The sequence below is a fragment of the Triticum aestivum genome, chromosome 4D (assembly GCF_018294505.1).
Source record: "Triticum aestivum cultivar Chinese Spring chromosome 4D, IWGSC CS RefSeq v2.1, whole genome shotgun sequence".
NCBI classification, from domain to species: Eukaryota; Viridiplantae; Streptophyta; class Magnoliopsida; order Poales; family Poaceae; genus Triticum; species Triticum aestivum.
Genome location: NC_057805.1, coordinates 225,934,776 through 225,947,698, shown reverse-complemented (window position 1 = coordinate 225,947,698; position 12,923 = coordinate 225,934,776). Strand labels below are relative to the sequence as shown.

General features: G+C 52.7%; 1 protein-coding gene across 1 annotated transcript; it reads left to right on the top strand.

The window, feature by feature from the left end:
* Positions 1-2,146: 2,146 nt before the first annotated feature.
* Positions 2,147-9,787, top strand: LOC123096846 (replication protein A 70 kDa DNA-binding subunit E). The gene is made up of 5 exons (XM_044518617.1): positions 2,147-2,337; positions 9,114-9,249; positions 9,319-9,476; positions 9,551-9,730; positions 9,772-9,787. The coding sequence occupies exons 1-5, from the start codon at positions 2,147-2,149 to the stop codon at positions 9,785-9,787; spliced, it is 681 nt and encodes a 226-aa protein (XP_044374552.1).
* The last annotated feature ends 3,136 nt before the right edge of the window (positions 9,788-12,923 follow it).

Genomic DNA, 12,923 nt, shown 5'->3' with positions numbered 1-12,923 from the left:
ACTTGCCGGAGTACCCAACATGCCCGAAGGCTGTGTGTTGGTTCAGAATTTGGCGTCGTGTGTATCTGACAGAGCTTGTCGAGCCATTCCTCTAGGACAGTTATGTGTCCCGTTAAGGGCTTAATTTTCTTGTCCGTAGGGTGATGATCAGGTGCCCCGTGAGGGTGCATCCTTTTTGCCCGTCTGGTGGGTGGCTTAAAGGCCGGCGGTTCCCACCGAGCTGTCTGGGCTTTCCAGGCGCTTTTCGTTGCGCAATACTTCTGTACTATGTGTGCCAAATCTGCAAAGTGCAGTATGCGGCGTCGGTTGAGGGCATTGAGGATCCCCTCATTCGTACAGTTGCGGCAAAATACAGAAACCGCATCGCCGTCGCAGCAATCTTTAATCTTGTTTTTAACAAGGAGGAATCTCGCCCAAAAGTGATGGACTGTTTCCTGAGGTTCCTGCCGCACATACATTAGGTCGCATATGTCCGGGGGGCCAGAATTGCTTGGGGGGTATTGCTTGTGGTGGATGGGTGGGCTTAAATCCGAACCCTAACCCGCTGTGGGATCCGGAAATTGAAGAATTTCCGAGGTCACTGGCCCAGGATCCGGAGTGTCCTGGGGGTTTTTAGGTCAACGCCTGGTTCTATGTTCGGTGGACAGAGGGTCTATTCCTGAAGATGGGTATCCGGCTCGCAGGGCTCGGAGATCCGAACATAGCTTGTTCTCAGCATAGGGGGAGTATATTTGGCTTGTTCCTCCACAATCGCTACCAGATGGATGATCGGTGGGGACCTGATTTCCCTCTGGTCGGGTTTAAGCCAGATCCGATCATAGTCTGTTGCGACCCCCAGGCCGGCGATGCGATCTAGCAGTTCGTTCAAAGACACGATATCTGCCGGATCCATCTTATCAGAGTGTTCGAGGCCAATGCGGAGATGATTTTTTGTAGTTTGGGGGACCGACTTTGGCTAAATGGCCGAGCGGGCGCCCATGGTAAAACTGCCGAGCTGGAGGATCTGCCCAGGAGCTAGGGCCCTTCCAGAGGTGATTTTGTCATTGACGACAAGGCGAGCCATCAATCCTTCTATCGACGACACAGAGGAACTCTTAATGAAAGCACCAATATCGGTGTCAAAACCGGCGTATCTCGGGTAGGGGGTCCCGAATTATGCATTTGAAGATCGAAGGTAACAGGAGACGGGGGACACGATGTTTAGGTTCGGGCCCTCTTAATGGAGGTAATACCCTACTTCCTGCTTGATTGACTTTGACGAGTATAGAGGTTACAAGAGTTGATCTACCTCGAGATCGTAATGGCTAAACCATAGATGTCTAGCCTGTATGATTTGTGATTGCCTCTACGGACTAAACCCTCCGGTTTATATAGACACCAGAGGGGGCTAGGGTTGTACAGAGTCGGTTTACAGAGAAAGGAAACTACACATATGATCGCCAAATTTGCCGTCTACGCAAAGGAGAGTCCTATCCGGACACGGGGGAAGACCTTCTATCTTGTATCTTCACGGCCCATCAGTCCGGCCCATGTCACATAGCCCGACCATCCGAGGACCCCTTAATCCAGGACTCCCTCAGTCATCGCCGAGCCCACCACGGCGTCACAACCTGAAGCATTGCAGGCGAAGACCACCTTTTGTCAGGATAAGATGTACCAGTTGTCTCCCCTCAAATTTGGCCGTTGTGGGATCCCTTCCCGCCTTCATTTGGGAAGAGGACTAGGGCCACTATAAATTGAGCCTATCCACCAACATAGAGGAGGCCCCCTGGGGATTGGATCCATTCCATCCTCACACCCACCAGCTCACCCAAGAACATGCCTCGTGAGGTTGTTCTTCCACTGTACTAGTTCATCCTCAGCCCACCTCGAGGCTAATCCACCACAAAGCAGGAGTAGGGCTTTACACCGCAAGGTGGCCCAAACCTGGGTAAACTGTTGTGTCTCGTTTCCTTCCAGTTCATCGAGCTAGGCTGTTGGATCGATGAGTTGGCAGACTGGGGAGGTTGAGTTCTTCGCACACACACCCCAGAGTTCGAATATATCCAGGGTCTGCGGAGCCCGGAATTCGACATTTAGCGCGCCAGGTAGGGGTGCGTCGGAGCCTCTCTTCCTCCGGTCGGTCCGCCCCCATTTCGCCATCCCCATGGCAGATGCTTGTCGAGTTCGTGCTGAGCGCCGGGCCGCCCGCGTCGCCCAGACGGTGCCGGTAGGCGACGGCGCTCCCTGTCATTCTCCGTCGCTCGCGGCCAACGCCGCCACCGGCCCCATGGCCCACGAGCAGCAGGCTTCATCGATGCAGCCTTCTGTGCGGCGTGATGGGCGCACCGCCACCCTGTCACTGACTCCGGCGGCCGCTTCGTCTTCTCATGCTTGTCGCGGGTCGGCGAACGCACAGGCTGCGTTGCTCATGGCACACGAGCTCCTGCGCTATCTCCCGACCGACGACCTCTACGAGGACTGGCTGGACCGCATCGCAGAGCTCGTCAGAGCCGCAGGGGAGGCCCTTGCACCGTCCCGCTCGCTGTAACCTCCACCGCCTCTTGTGGGCGACATAGCTCACGGTGCGCCTCCTCAACCCTCCAGGCAAGACGTCGTCCCTGAGCCAAGGCGCGGGGCTCCATGGGGCGACCCACCACGCAGGGTGCCGGCACGCGACGAGGAGGGCTGCAAGGTGGTGCAGCGGCCCCAAGGAGAGGCACGTGCGCTCCCAGCACCGCCACGCCAAGACCGCGCGACGCCCGAGGCGGTTGTGCACGAGCGCCAAGATCAGGCTCCACCTCCACGGTGGGCTCCCGTGACCATGGCAGGATGCCGTGCGTTCGCCCCGGAGCTGCGCCGCGTCGTCTGGCCAAGGAAGTTCAAGCCCGACCTGCCTCCGCGCTACGACGGCACCCGCGAACCTGCCGAGTTCCTGCAGCTCTATCAGTTGAGCATCAAGGCGGCCAACGGCGATGAGAAGGTCATGGCGAACTAGTTCCCCATGGACCTCAAGGATGGCGTGCGCTCGTGGCTCCTGAACCTCCCCGCGAGATCGATCTCCTCCTGGGCGGCGACCTGGGCGCATCAAGCAGCAGCCAGGAGAGACCTTGCAAAAATACATCAGCACTTCAACAGCGTTCTCCTCAAGATTCCCAAGGTATCGGACAAGGCCGTCATTTCGGCTTTCACTGATGGCGTCCGGGACGTCAAGATGAAGGAAGAGCTCACCATACAAGAGGACCTATGCACGGCTCTGGAGATGTTCAACATGGCTACCAAGTGCGCAAGAGCTGAGGAAGGTCACCTCTCCCTCCTAGAGCTTCCGTAGGCTGACCCAGAAGACAAGAAAACCAAGGCCAAGGACGTGAAGCGCAAGGGGCCAGCTGTGCTTGTAGCCGAACCTGAGATGAAGCGCGACTGCGACCACCCGGAGTCATCCAAGGGTAGCGCCCATTCTTCGTCTTCCACAACGTGCACGACCACAACACCAATGACTGCCAGGAGCTCTGGGCCATCCATGACGGGCGCTTCGGTTGTCACCCCGAGCGCAACGATCGAGGCTACGGTCGTGGAGGAGGCCGAGGTGGAGGACGCTGGGACAACCGTGACCCCCGCCAGGACTGGCGCGATCAGCCTCATGAGGACCGCTGGAGGGATCAGCCTCGTGAGGACTGTCCTCAAGGCAACGCTAGCCTTCCTTCGCTGCCGCCGCCACCAAGACGGAATGATGACCACCACCAAGATGATGGGGCTGGGGGCTTCCAAGAGCTTTGTGCCATCGCTTGCATCCTCGGCGGCGCTCAGGCCCCAGCCTTCCATTGCATCTTCAAGCAGTTTGCTCGCGAGGTGAACGGGGCCCTCCCCAAGCTCGAGGCAACACGTCCGCTCAGGTAGTCCAAGTACACCATCACCTTCGACTCTTCTGACCTGCTTAAGTGCGCGACCACTGCTGGCGCCCTCCTAATGCTCTGGTCGCCTACCATCAGCAACGTCCTCGTCACCAAGACACTCATCGATGGTGGCGCGGGGCTCAATGTTCTCTTCGTCGAGACGTTCGACAGGCTCCAGGTGTCGTACGAGCAGCTTCAGCCTACCAAGCCTTTCTCAGGAGTGACCGACAGCTGCACCACCCCGATAGGGCAGATCCGCCTCCCTGTCACTTTCGGCAAGCGCGACAACTACCGCACTGAGCTCATTGACTTCGACGTCGCCCACATTCGCCTCCCGTAAAATTCCATCCTTGGGTATCCGGCTCTGGCCAAGTTCATGGCTGCGGCTCACCATGGCTACAACATCATCAAGATGCCGCGAAACTGCGGTATCATCACGGTCGCTTGTGACAAGAAGGACGCAGTGTGCTCCCTTGAGCGCGCCTACCAGGCTGCGGCAATCGAGAACCTGGATGATGAGGGTGTTGTCTATCCTCCTGAGGCCGTCCCCAAGAAGAAGGAGCTGCTCCACCTAGGACCTCAGGAGGATGGGGCGGCCGATGGCCCTGCCTCGGGACCTACGCCCACTAACGGGGCGCCTTCCCCTCTCGCATAGGAAGGCGCGCACAGCGCCCCTCTCAGGCTGGGCTCGGGGGCTCTCCTCTGGAGGGCCTCAGACCTGGCCAACGTCACGAGGGCGGTGGTCGGACACCATGTGGAGGCGTGCTTCAACGTGCGCTTCCACGAGGAGGGCACAAGGCGCGAGGCGCCAGGTTCTCAGGAGTTCATCAGCAAGGCGGTCAAGGAACTGCAGGAGGCGCAAGCTATGCGTGGTGAGCACCGTCGCCCACCCCCCGGTGCAGCTGCTGCCCCTGATGAGGGCAGCGAGCTGCGCGTCCGCATCAACATCCCAGGGCTCAACAGGGCCGCGTCTCAGGAGCTCTTGTGGCCGTCCCACGTTGTCCAGTGCGAGGGCCACCCTCACAGCTACGTTCGCATGCCTTTCGGTTTGCTGAACAGGGCTGTCGCACACCAGCGCCACATGCGGGGAGTGCTGGCGGCTCATGAGGCCAGACACTAGGATATCCTGTCGGAGATGGCGATGGATCCTCGCGAGCCCCCCGGGCCTCCAGAGCCTCGCGAGGTTCAGGACCTGGGTGACCCGTGAGGAGCGACTTCTGCAGCACGTGTCTTCACCTACTTCAACACTTCTTCGGCAACGATGCGAGGTGACATCTTTTGGGGGCGCCCCTTGGGTTGCATTATCATCAAGCCGTATGGGTCCGTCCCTGCGGCATGTATCATTCTTTGCATCTATCAGAACTGGCTTTATCTCTCCTATGAGTTGTTGTATGATTATCACATGTCTGTCTGGTGCTTCCTCGCCATGAACGTCGTACGCCCTTGCAAACCCACCCATGACCGCTTCATGATTAAGGACTGGCACGTCTGTGCTCGGGTCTGTCCCTGTAGCGTCGATAAACCCAAGTGGCTGAGCTCTAGCTCGCAGGCCAGCTCCCGTGCATGTCACCTCCCATGGTCCTTGGTGCCTTGTTCTCGCATGAGCTAATCGTGGGTGGATGAGTTAGGGCGCGCGACTCGGTGCCTCGCCGTGGTGGAAGCCGTGCGCCCGTTGTCTTTCTTCAAGACTTCTGCATGAGAAGACTGGGCACGGCGTCTGTGCTCGGGTCCATCCCTGCAGCGTCGACAAACCCAGCGGCTGAGCTCTGTCTGGCGGGCCGGTCCCATTCACGTCACCTCCTGGGGTCGTTGGTGTTTGGCCTTCTCATGCTATAACCTCAGGAGATTCACTCGGCTCAGGATGCCTAACCATCTCGCAGGACCATCACAAGTGTTCCGAATCACATTCAGGCGCAACCCGCCTTGAGGTAGGGCCTCGTGAGTCCCGCGATGGCTCACGAGTGCCCATACACACCTCCTCCAGCCCTGCCGTGCAAGCCACGTGTCAGGACGGGGCTGTCCACGCCCCGGAGTCTCCCCTCAGAGGGAGCTCCCACACACATACCAGTGGAAGCCCCATGCTCCGCGCTGGCGGATGACACGATCAAGGAGCGGCTATGCCCGTGCAAGCGCGGAAGCACCATGCTCCGCGCTGGTGAATAAACAACTGAGGGCAGCCTCGCGGTTGCAGACCTCAGGAGAGCCGCCACGCTCGCTGATCAGCCTCACCGCACCGCTCTTCCCTTGGGAGAGTTGCGCGAGGGGGCTGGGCACGGGGGCTACGCTCAGGTCACGCCTGACGTACGCCACCTTGCCAGGTCCCTCGGACCTGGTCTTCACGCGCCCCTCCCGAGCGAGGGCTCGGCGAGGAAAGGTATGGAGGTTTGTTCGTACGTCAAGGGGGACCCCTGGGGCCTATCTGGTCACGTAGACCCTCACCCTTGGTCTCGTCCTGGTGATCCGGACGCCCCAACGGTGGCTGAGGTATGCGCAGGGCCGGGCCCTCCCGACGCAGAAAGCTAAAACCTACTCCCGCATCTTCTTCCCGAGGGATGTTCGTATGGCAAGGGGGTCTCCTGAGCATCGCGACTCAGGAGCCTCATTGGTCACGTAGCCCCTCACCCCTTAGTCTCATCCTGGTGATCCGAACGACCCAATAGCGGCTAAGGTATGCGCGGGGCCGGGCCCTGCCGACACAAAACACTAAAGCAAATGGGAGGGAAATCGCAGAGCCCCAGCAAATTAGTACAAAACATATTGTCTCTTAAAGCTCAAAGCATAAAGTTCTGACGCCTCCACGAGGCATGACAACTGTTGCAGGACTAAAACAAGGGGAAGCGCCGCCTTCGAGCCTCTTCCTCGGTCTTGAGCACCGCCGTCGCCCGCCTGGGGAGGCCCGCCATCGACAACGTCGCCACCGTCCTTGCCGTCACCCGTGGTCGCGGGGTCGACACACAGGAACTTCTGCAGCAGGACCTCCCCCTGTTCTCCCACTGCCTTGGTAGCAGCATCGTGGAGCTCAGGATCCATGGGTTCGAGCAGCGCACCAAGGTCGAAGCTGGGGTCCCGAACATGGAGGTGGCTGAAGATGCGTGTCGCGGCCGAGGTAAAAAGCGTGCGGCCCTCTCCCTCCACCATGGGGCCCACTCCGACGATGCTCTCCAGCGCCGTGGCAAGCTTGCGGAGCAGCCCGGCGGGGCCTTCCCCCCGGAGTGGCCATTGGCTTCTCGTACCATGCCCCGTAGAGGTCCTGCAGTGCCTTGCGGGACCTCAGCTTGAGGGAGACAAAGGCATCACGCCCCACGGCGACTGCCTCTTCAGCCGGCGGGAGGAGATTCTCCCTGGTCTGCAGCCGAGCTTCATCCTTGGAGACGAGCTTGGGGTGGGAAGCTTGGGCCGCCTCCACCTCCTCCTTCAGCTTCTCTAGGCGACCGCGCTCCGTGGCCCGTTCCTCGGCTCCCTGCTCCAGCTCAGCGTCACGGTCGGCGATGCAGCCTCCCGAGCCTTCAGCTTCTCCTCCTGCTCCTCGAGCTGATGGGCGCGGGCGGCTGCTCGTCACGGAGGGCCTTCAGCTCGTCCTCCGCCGCGCTGCAGCGCTTTTCGGCGGCTGCTTCACCGGCTAGCGCCACATCCCGGGTAGCTGCCGCTACGCTGGCCACCTTCCTGCCCTCCTCGACGGCAGCCTCGGCCTGGCCTCAGGCCGCCCTGACAGACGAATCTGCCTGGAGCCACCCCGAGACCAGCTCCAGGCGCCCCATCACCCTGCGCCGGCCGGCACACCTAAGATCGGCCCGGAGCCGGTCCAGCACGGAGACGTCCTCTGTAATGCCCCGGACACACCAGCCGGTGGTCGTTACTCCTGGCGGGATCTAGGCTGGCCCCACAGATCAATACTAGTCTTTTCTGCGCACTTTGTCCTCACTCATGCGCACCCGGGACCAACTTCCTGGCCGGTCACCCATCATGAAACTAATCCAAGCTGAGCAAGCTTAACTTTGGAGTTATGTCCGAATGGGCTCCCTGAAAATAAGGAATTCCTTATTGATATGAGTAGTCTATCATCCCTATTAAGCAAGGCTATCACATACACCCCCACTCAGAGGAACCGACGTCCTCGTCGGGCCACAGGAACGTTCCCTCTTGGCACATACGTCTGTGCATCCAGTCCGGTACATGCGCCATGCTATGTGCCAATATCACAAACGTCGTGAAAAACATGACCGCGCACCTGTCCACAAATATCTGTGTAACCGCGAGGGTCGGCTCTGATACCAACTTGTAATGCCCCGGACACACCCGCCGGTGGTCGTTACTCCTGGCGGCATCTAGACTGGCCCGACAGATCAATACTAGTCTTTTCTGCGCACTTTGTCCTCACTCATGCGCACCCGGGACCAACTTTCCGGTCGGTCACCCATCCTGAACTACTCCAAGCTGTGCACGCTTAACTTTGGAGTTTTGTCTGAATGGGCTCCCGAAAGAGAAGGAATTCCTTATTGATATGTGTAGTCTATCATCCCTATTAAGCCAAGCTATCACCGCCTCCTCCAGAGCGCCGGTCATGGCAGAAGAACCATGGCCCGCTGGCGTGATGGCTTGGGGAGGAGACGACATTGGCGCCTGGGCCGACGAAGCTAGGGCGCCAAGGACGGCAGGGGGCTCCGGAGCCCTCGGATCCTCAGTAGGCGCGCTGAAGACGAGCGCCTGCGGTGTCGGCTCTGACGCCCCGAGTTCGATGCGCCAGGTGTATTCCAGTCATTCGCCGTCGTTGCCATGTCATTTGCTCGCGTGTTGCACTTTGGCATGCCATCATGTGCATTTCATCTGCCTGTTTTCCAAAACTTGCATCCGTCCGGGTCTCCCAGTTCTCTCCGTTGTCTGTTCTGAGCCCAGCTACTCTCACACGCACCCGTCGCACCTCCCAGATCATGTTTCGTGAGCGGGATAAAAATATTCTTGGAATGGATTGAAAGTTGGCGTGTGGACTTGTTATAGTGTAGGTGGACCGCTTGCCAAATTTCATCGCAATCGGAGTCCATTTGATGCCCCAACGGATAACTACAGCGGCACTATAGCCGGTCTATTCGTCGGACGTTTTCGGTATCCGGAAACCCGTGTCGGGCCGCACTTCTTCTCTCTCTTCTCAGCCCAAGGCCTCCTACACAGCACACTAAACCAGCCCACTAATATGAAGAAATCTATTTTGTCATGTACATGGATACTTACCTCATGCAAAAATAGGTATTGCCTGGAAGATGATATCATAGAGGAAACAGAGCCAGAAGCCCACTTGCAAGGAACAATTCAAGAACAAATGCTCTATAACAGAAAGACACTAAGAGAAATAACTAAAACTGCATATGAATCTAAAAAACAGGTATTTATGATTAACTTTTAAATTCTTTTTTCATATGTTTTATGTGCTAATTTAACCTACGATGGACAGGAAAAGTTCTATACTGCAGAAGCAACCATTAAGTCAATTGATACATCAGATGAGTGGTACTACATAGGATGCGGCAAATGTAACAAAAAACTACAAAAAGAAGGGAATCACTTCTACTGTCCAAAATGTGAGAAAGAACCTGAGAAGACATGTCCAAGGTAAATTTGATAATATCTCATGTTTTAGGTAGTAATTTATCCTCCACTAACCACATGTGTCATTTTGTTACTAGGTACAAACTTAAGCTAGAGATATGTGATCATACTGCAACAACAACTTGCACCATGTTTAAGACAGAAGCAAAAAAACTGATTAAGCAATCTGCAAGATTCTTGATAGATAGGGATGACTGTGATATCCATGAGCAGGCAGAAAAATTTCAGAAAATATATGGGCAGGGATTGATTTTACAGTTCAGACTGAATGACTATAATTTTAAGTACGGTTACCAAGATTACACTGTTCATAGAATTATTTTTATACTCTGAAGAAGATTCATCAGTACAACATGCTAATGTTGAACAGGTATTGTCTATTTGTACTATGATGCTCCATAACATTTTGTATATGTGCATGCCATATTTTACAATGAATGTTTATGGAAACTAACTCAATTTGTCATGTTTTTGTAGAACACTACGAAGGGCACTAAAAAGGCTAGGACTAGGAACACATGTCGCGTTGTACATTCTGATGAAGAATCAGAAGAGGATAGCCAGGAGAAAGATGAATGCAAATTCAAGGAATCTAGCCCCAAAAGAAAGCGTACAATAAGCATTATTGAAGACGGAGATTCCGAAAAAGATGGAACTGAGAATTATTCAAAGACTAGCATAAGGCTTACTAGTGTTGATAAGGGATCTAAGAAGAAAGGAATTCGGAATGATAACCATGTAAGTTTCTTGGTGCATTTTCATGTTCTTTCATAGTTTGTTGTACACCTCTCTAATTGGTATAAATGTTTCGCAGGAGCAAGTGAACAAATTATCACTTTCAAAAACTATAAAGCAAGAATCAGAGGATGATGAACTCACTATTGACCAGAGTAAAAGGAGTAGGAGACGGAGCACAGGTCGTGCTGCAAATCTTGACGGTGAATCAAAAGCTGAAGGTGCTCAGGAAATAAACAAATCCAAATCCATGGAATCAAGCCCCAAGAGGAAGCGTGTTGTAACACGCCAATGCGCCAGTGTTGATAACAAACCAGTAAACAATCACCATGAAGAAAAAACAGAAAAGGAAGGTAATCAGGAGCACAATGATTCAAGGCCTAGGACAAGGCTTAGTTCTGTCGATAAAAAATCACTGTGCAAAGGCATTTAGAAGTCTGGTGTATTAAGGACTCAAAAGACAAGTCGCTAATTAGTGGAGATCCATTAGTTTAGGATTTAGTACAATAGATGGGAGCATCACATTTGTGTTTTATATGAACTTCGTCATTGTTTAAGATATTTATAATAAACATAAAGGCATACCTTTGTGTTAGTAAGTTATTATTCTCTCTATTATTCAGAAGTAAATGTTTGGTGAAATTCTGAATAGTCTAAAACAATTCAATCTTAGTTATCTTAGTTTCTTGCTATATGAAGAAAGCATGACAGCTAAAAGAACAATTCGGCGGTTCATGGTTGAGTCCATATTTAATTCTGTTGTAGCATTTGATCGCCAGCATCAGGAACTGATTTCTCTCCGTAAGTGCATCCCTTTTAATTAGAAACAACAATAGAGTTTCTCCATCCTGTTCGCCAAATTTGTACCAGGTGCCAACTCTGGTAGGAATTGATCAGGGTGCTCTCCTCATATGTGCTAGCCTCCCCAAGCTAGCCGGTGGAGGAATTGATCAGCTACCTTTTTTACATGGATCAGATAGCTTTTTGGTACGACTAACCTCCCTGCAGAATCAATCAATTTGTTTGCTTTGCTAGCTTGGTTGGGCTCACACGTTTACAGAGGAGGTCCTGAGTGCAAATTCAGTGATTTCCTGAAGTCAGTTTTTAGCTTGACCTATGTTGCGTACATAGAGATTTCCCATACACTAAGCCTGGGGCATAACCAATTCTACCTGTCACCCTAGCGTACATAGAGATTTCTCATACACTAAGCCTGGGGCATAACCCATTCTACCTGTCGCCCTAACTGTGACGTACATGCTCCAGTCCGCACTGCATTCCGTATTGCCATCTAGCCCTATCATGCGTGGCCGACCATGACTCAAGTTTAGATTGGAATTAAATATTGGTTTTTCCATGAAGACATGTAGATAAGCACGAGTTCTGGATGGTTAAACACACGGATAGAAATTTGAATGAAATACATAGACTATACGTGTATGGAACGGAGACGTGCATATATAAGACATCCAGCGCTAAGACTAACTGCTCAGATCTAAACGTATGCGTGACAAAATCTACACATGAACTCTTATCCTCTTATCTCTCTTTTGGTAGAATATAGTATCAAGTCAATTCGTCGACATCGCCGCCGATCACATCCTTCATCCCGGCAAGACATCACCTCTGATCTCATCCTTCATCACGTACAGGCGATAATTAATCCTTACACGGCAAGCAGTAAGGAGCGGATAGGTTGTGTGCCAGTACTTGCAGGTATTCATTACCAACTTCCACTATTATATGCATCAACTTCGTAATCTCATCAAATATGCTTTGTTAATTGCAACTACAGAGAAAATGATGAACAAACATCAAAATTAGTTTGCCAATTACAAACCATATAGTATGTCCTCTGCTTAAAAGGTAATAACACATGTACATGATCTACAATTCTTTGTAGGAGAACAGGAATATTTCCAGGAAACTGATTGATCCAGACAACATCCTTCAAAACAATGTGGTACCTGACATATGTACATTAAACTTATCATCAGCAACTCAGAATTTCCGGACAAGTAAAATAAGGTGCTTACAAGATGTGCTCAGTATCATGTACTGCTTACATACTTTGTCATAACCCCGATGAGGAATAAAATTCTAAGAAAGTTAAATGATTGATTTCAACTATCAATATGATACTAGCCCATCCAAGTGCACGGGTCAACTATCAAAATACTTGATACTCTTTGCATGTTGTTGTTCTTGGACAAAATGCTTACATTTTTCCCTCATATTTTTCAGGATTAACTACCTGCAATCAGCATGCGTCGAACTCGCAATGGACTCGACAAAAACAACAATAGGTATTCGTTACCACAATACAAAACAAATTATATACCCATTAATTTACATAGATTATTAAAATGGCACCAAAATCTAATGTAGCAATGAAAGACCTGACAAAGCAACCTCCAAACTTGCCAGTCTACAATCTAATGATAATCAACCAGACATCATTAGAGCAGCAATGAAGGATGCTACACGGAAAAGGAAAGAAATACTTCAGCAGAAAAGGAACCAGGTGCTTATAAGATGTCCTCACTAGCGTGTACTTAATTTTTTTTGTGATGTTCCCAGTGAGGAATAGATTTCAGTTTCTACAGTCAAGGTTAAATATCCAGTGAGAAATATCACATGGGGTAGATGCCAGATCTTTGGCTCCAGAAAGGAAATACGGTTAACTTACATATACTTAATTCTATCTGCATGTTG

Excerpts from the sequence above, each read along its gene's own strand:
- LOC123096846 (XM_044518617.1), top strand. The coding sequence starts at position 2,147 with ATGGCAGATGCTTGTCGAGTTCGTGCTGAGCGCCGGGCCGCCCGCGTC. Across the intron at positions 9,250-9,318 it reads CATATGAATCTAAAAAACAG|GAAAAGTTCTATACTGCAGA; the intron begins GTATTTATGATT and ends TACGATGGACAG. Across the intron at positions 9,477-9,550 it reads CCTGAGAAGACATGTCCAAG|GTACAAACTTAAGCTAGAGA; the intron begins GTAAATTTGATA and ends TTTTGTTACTAG.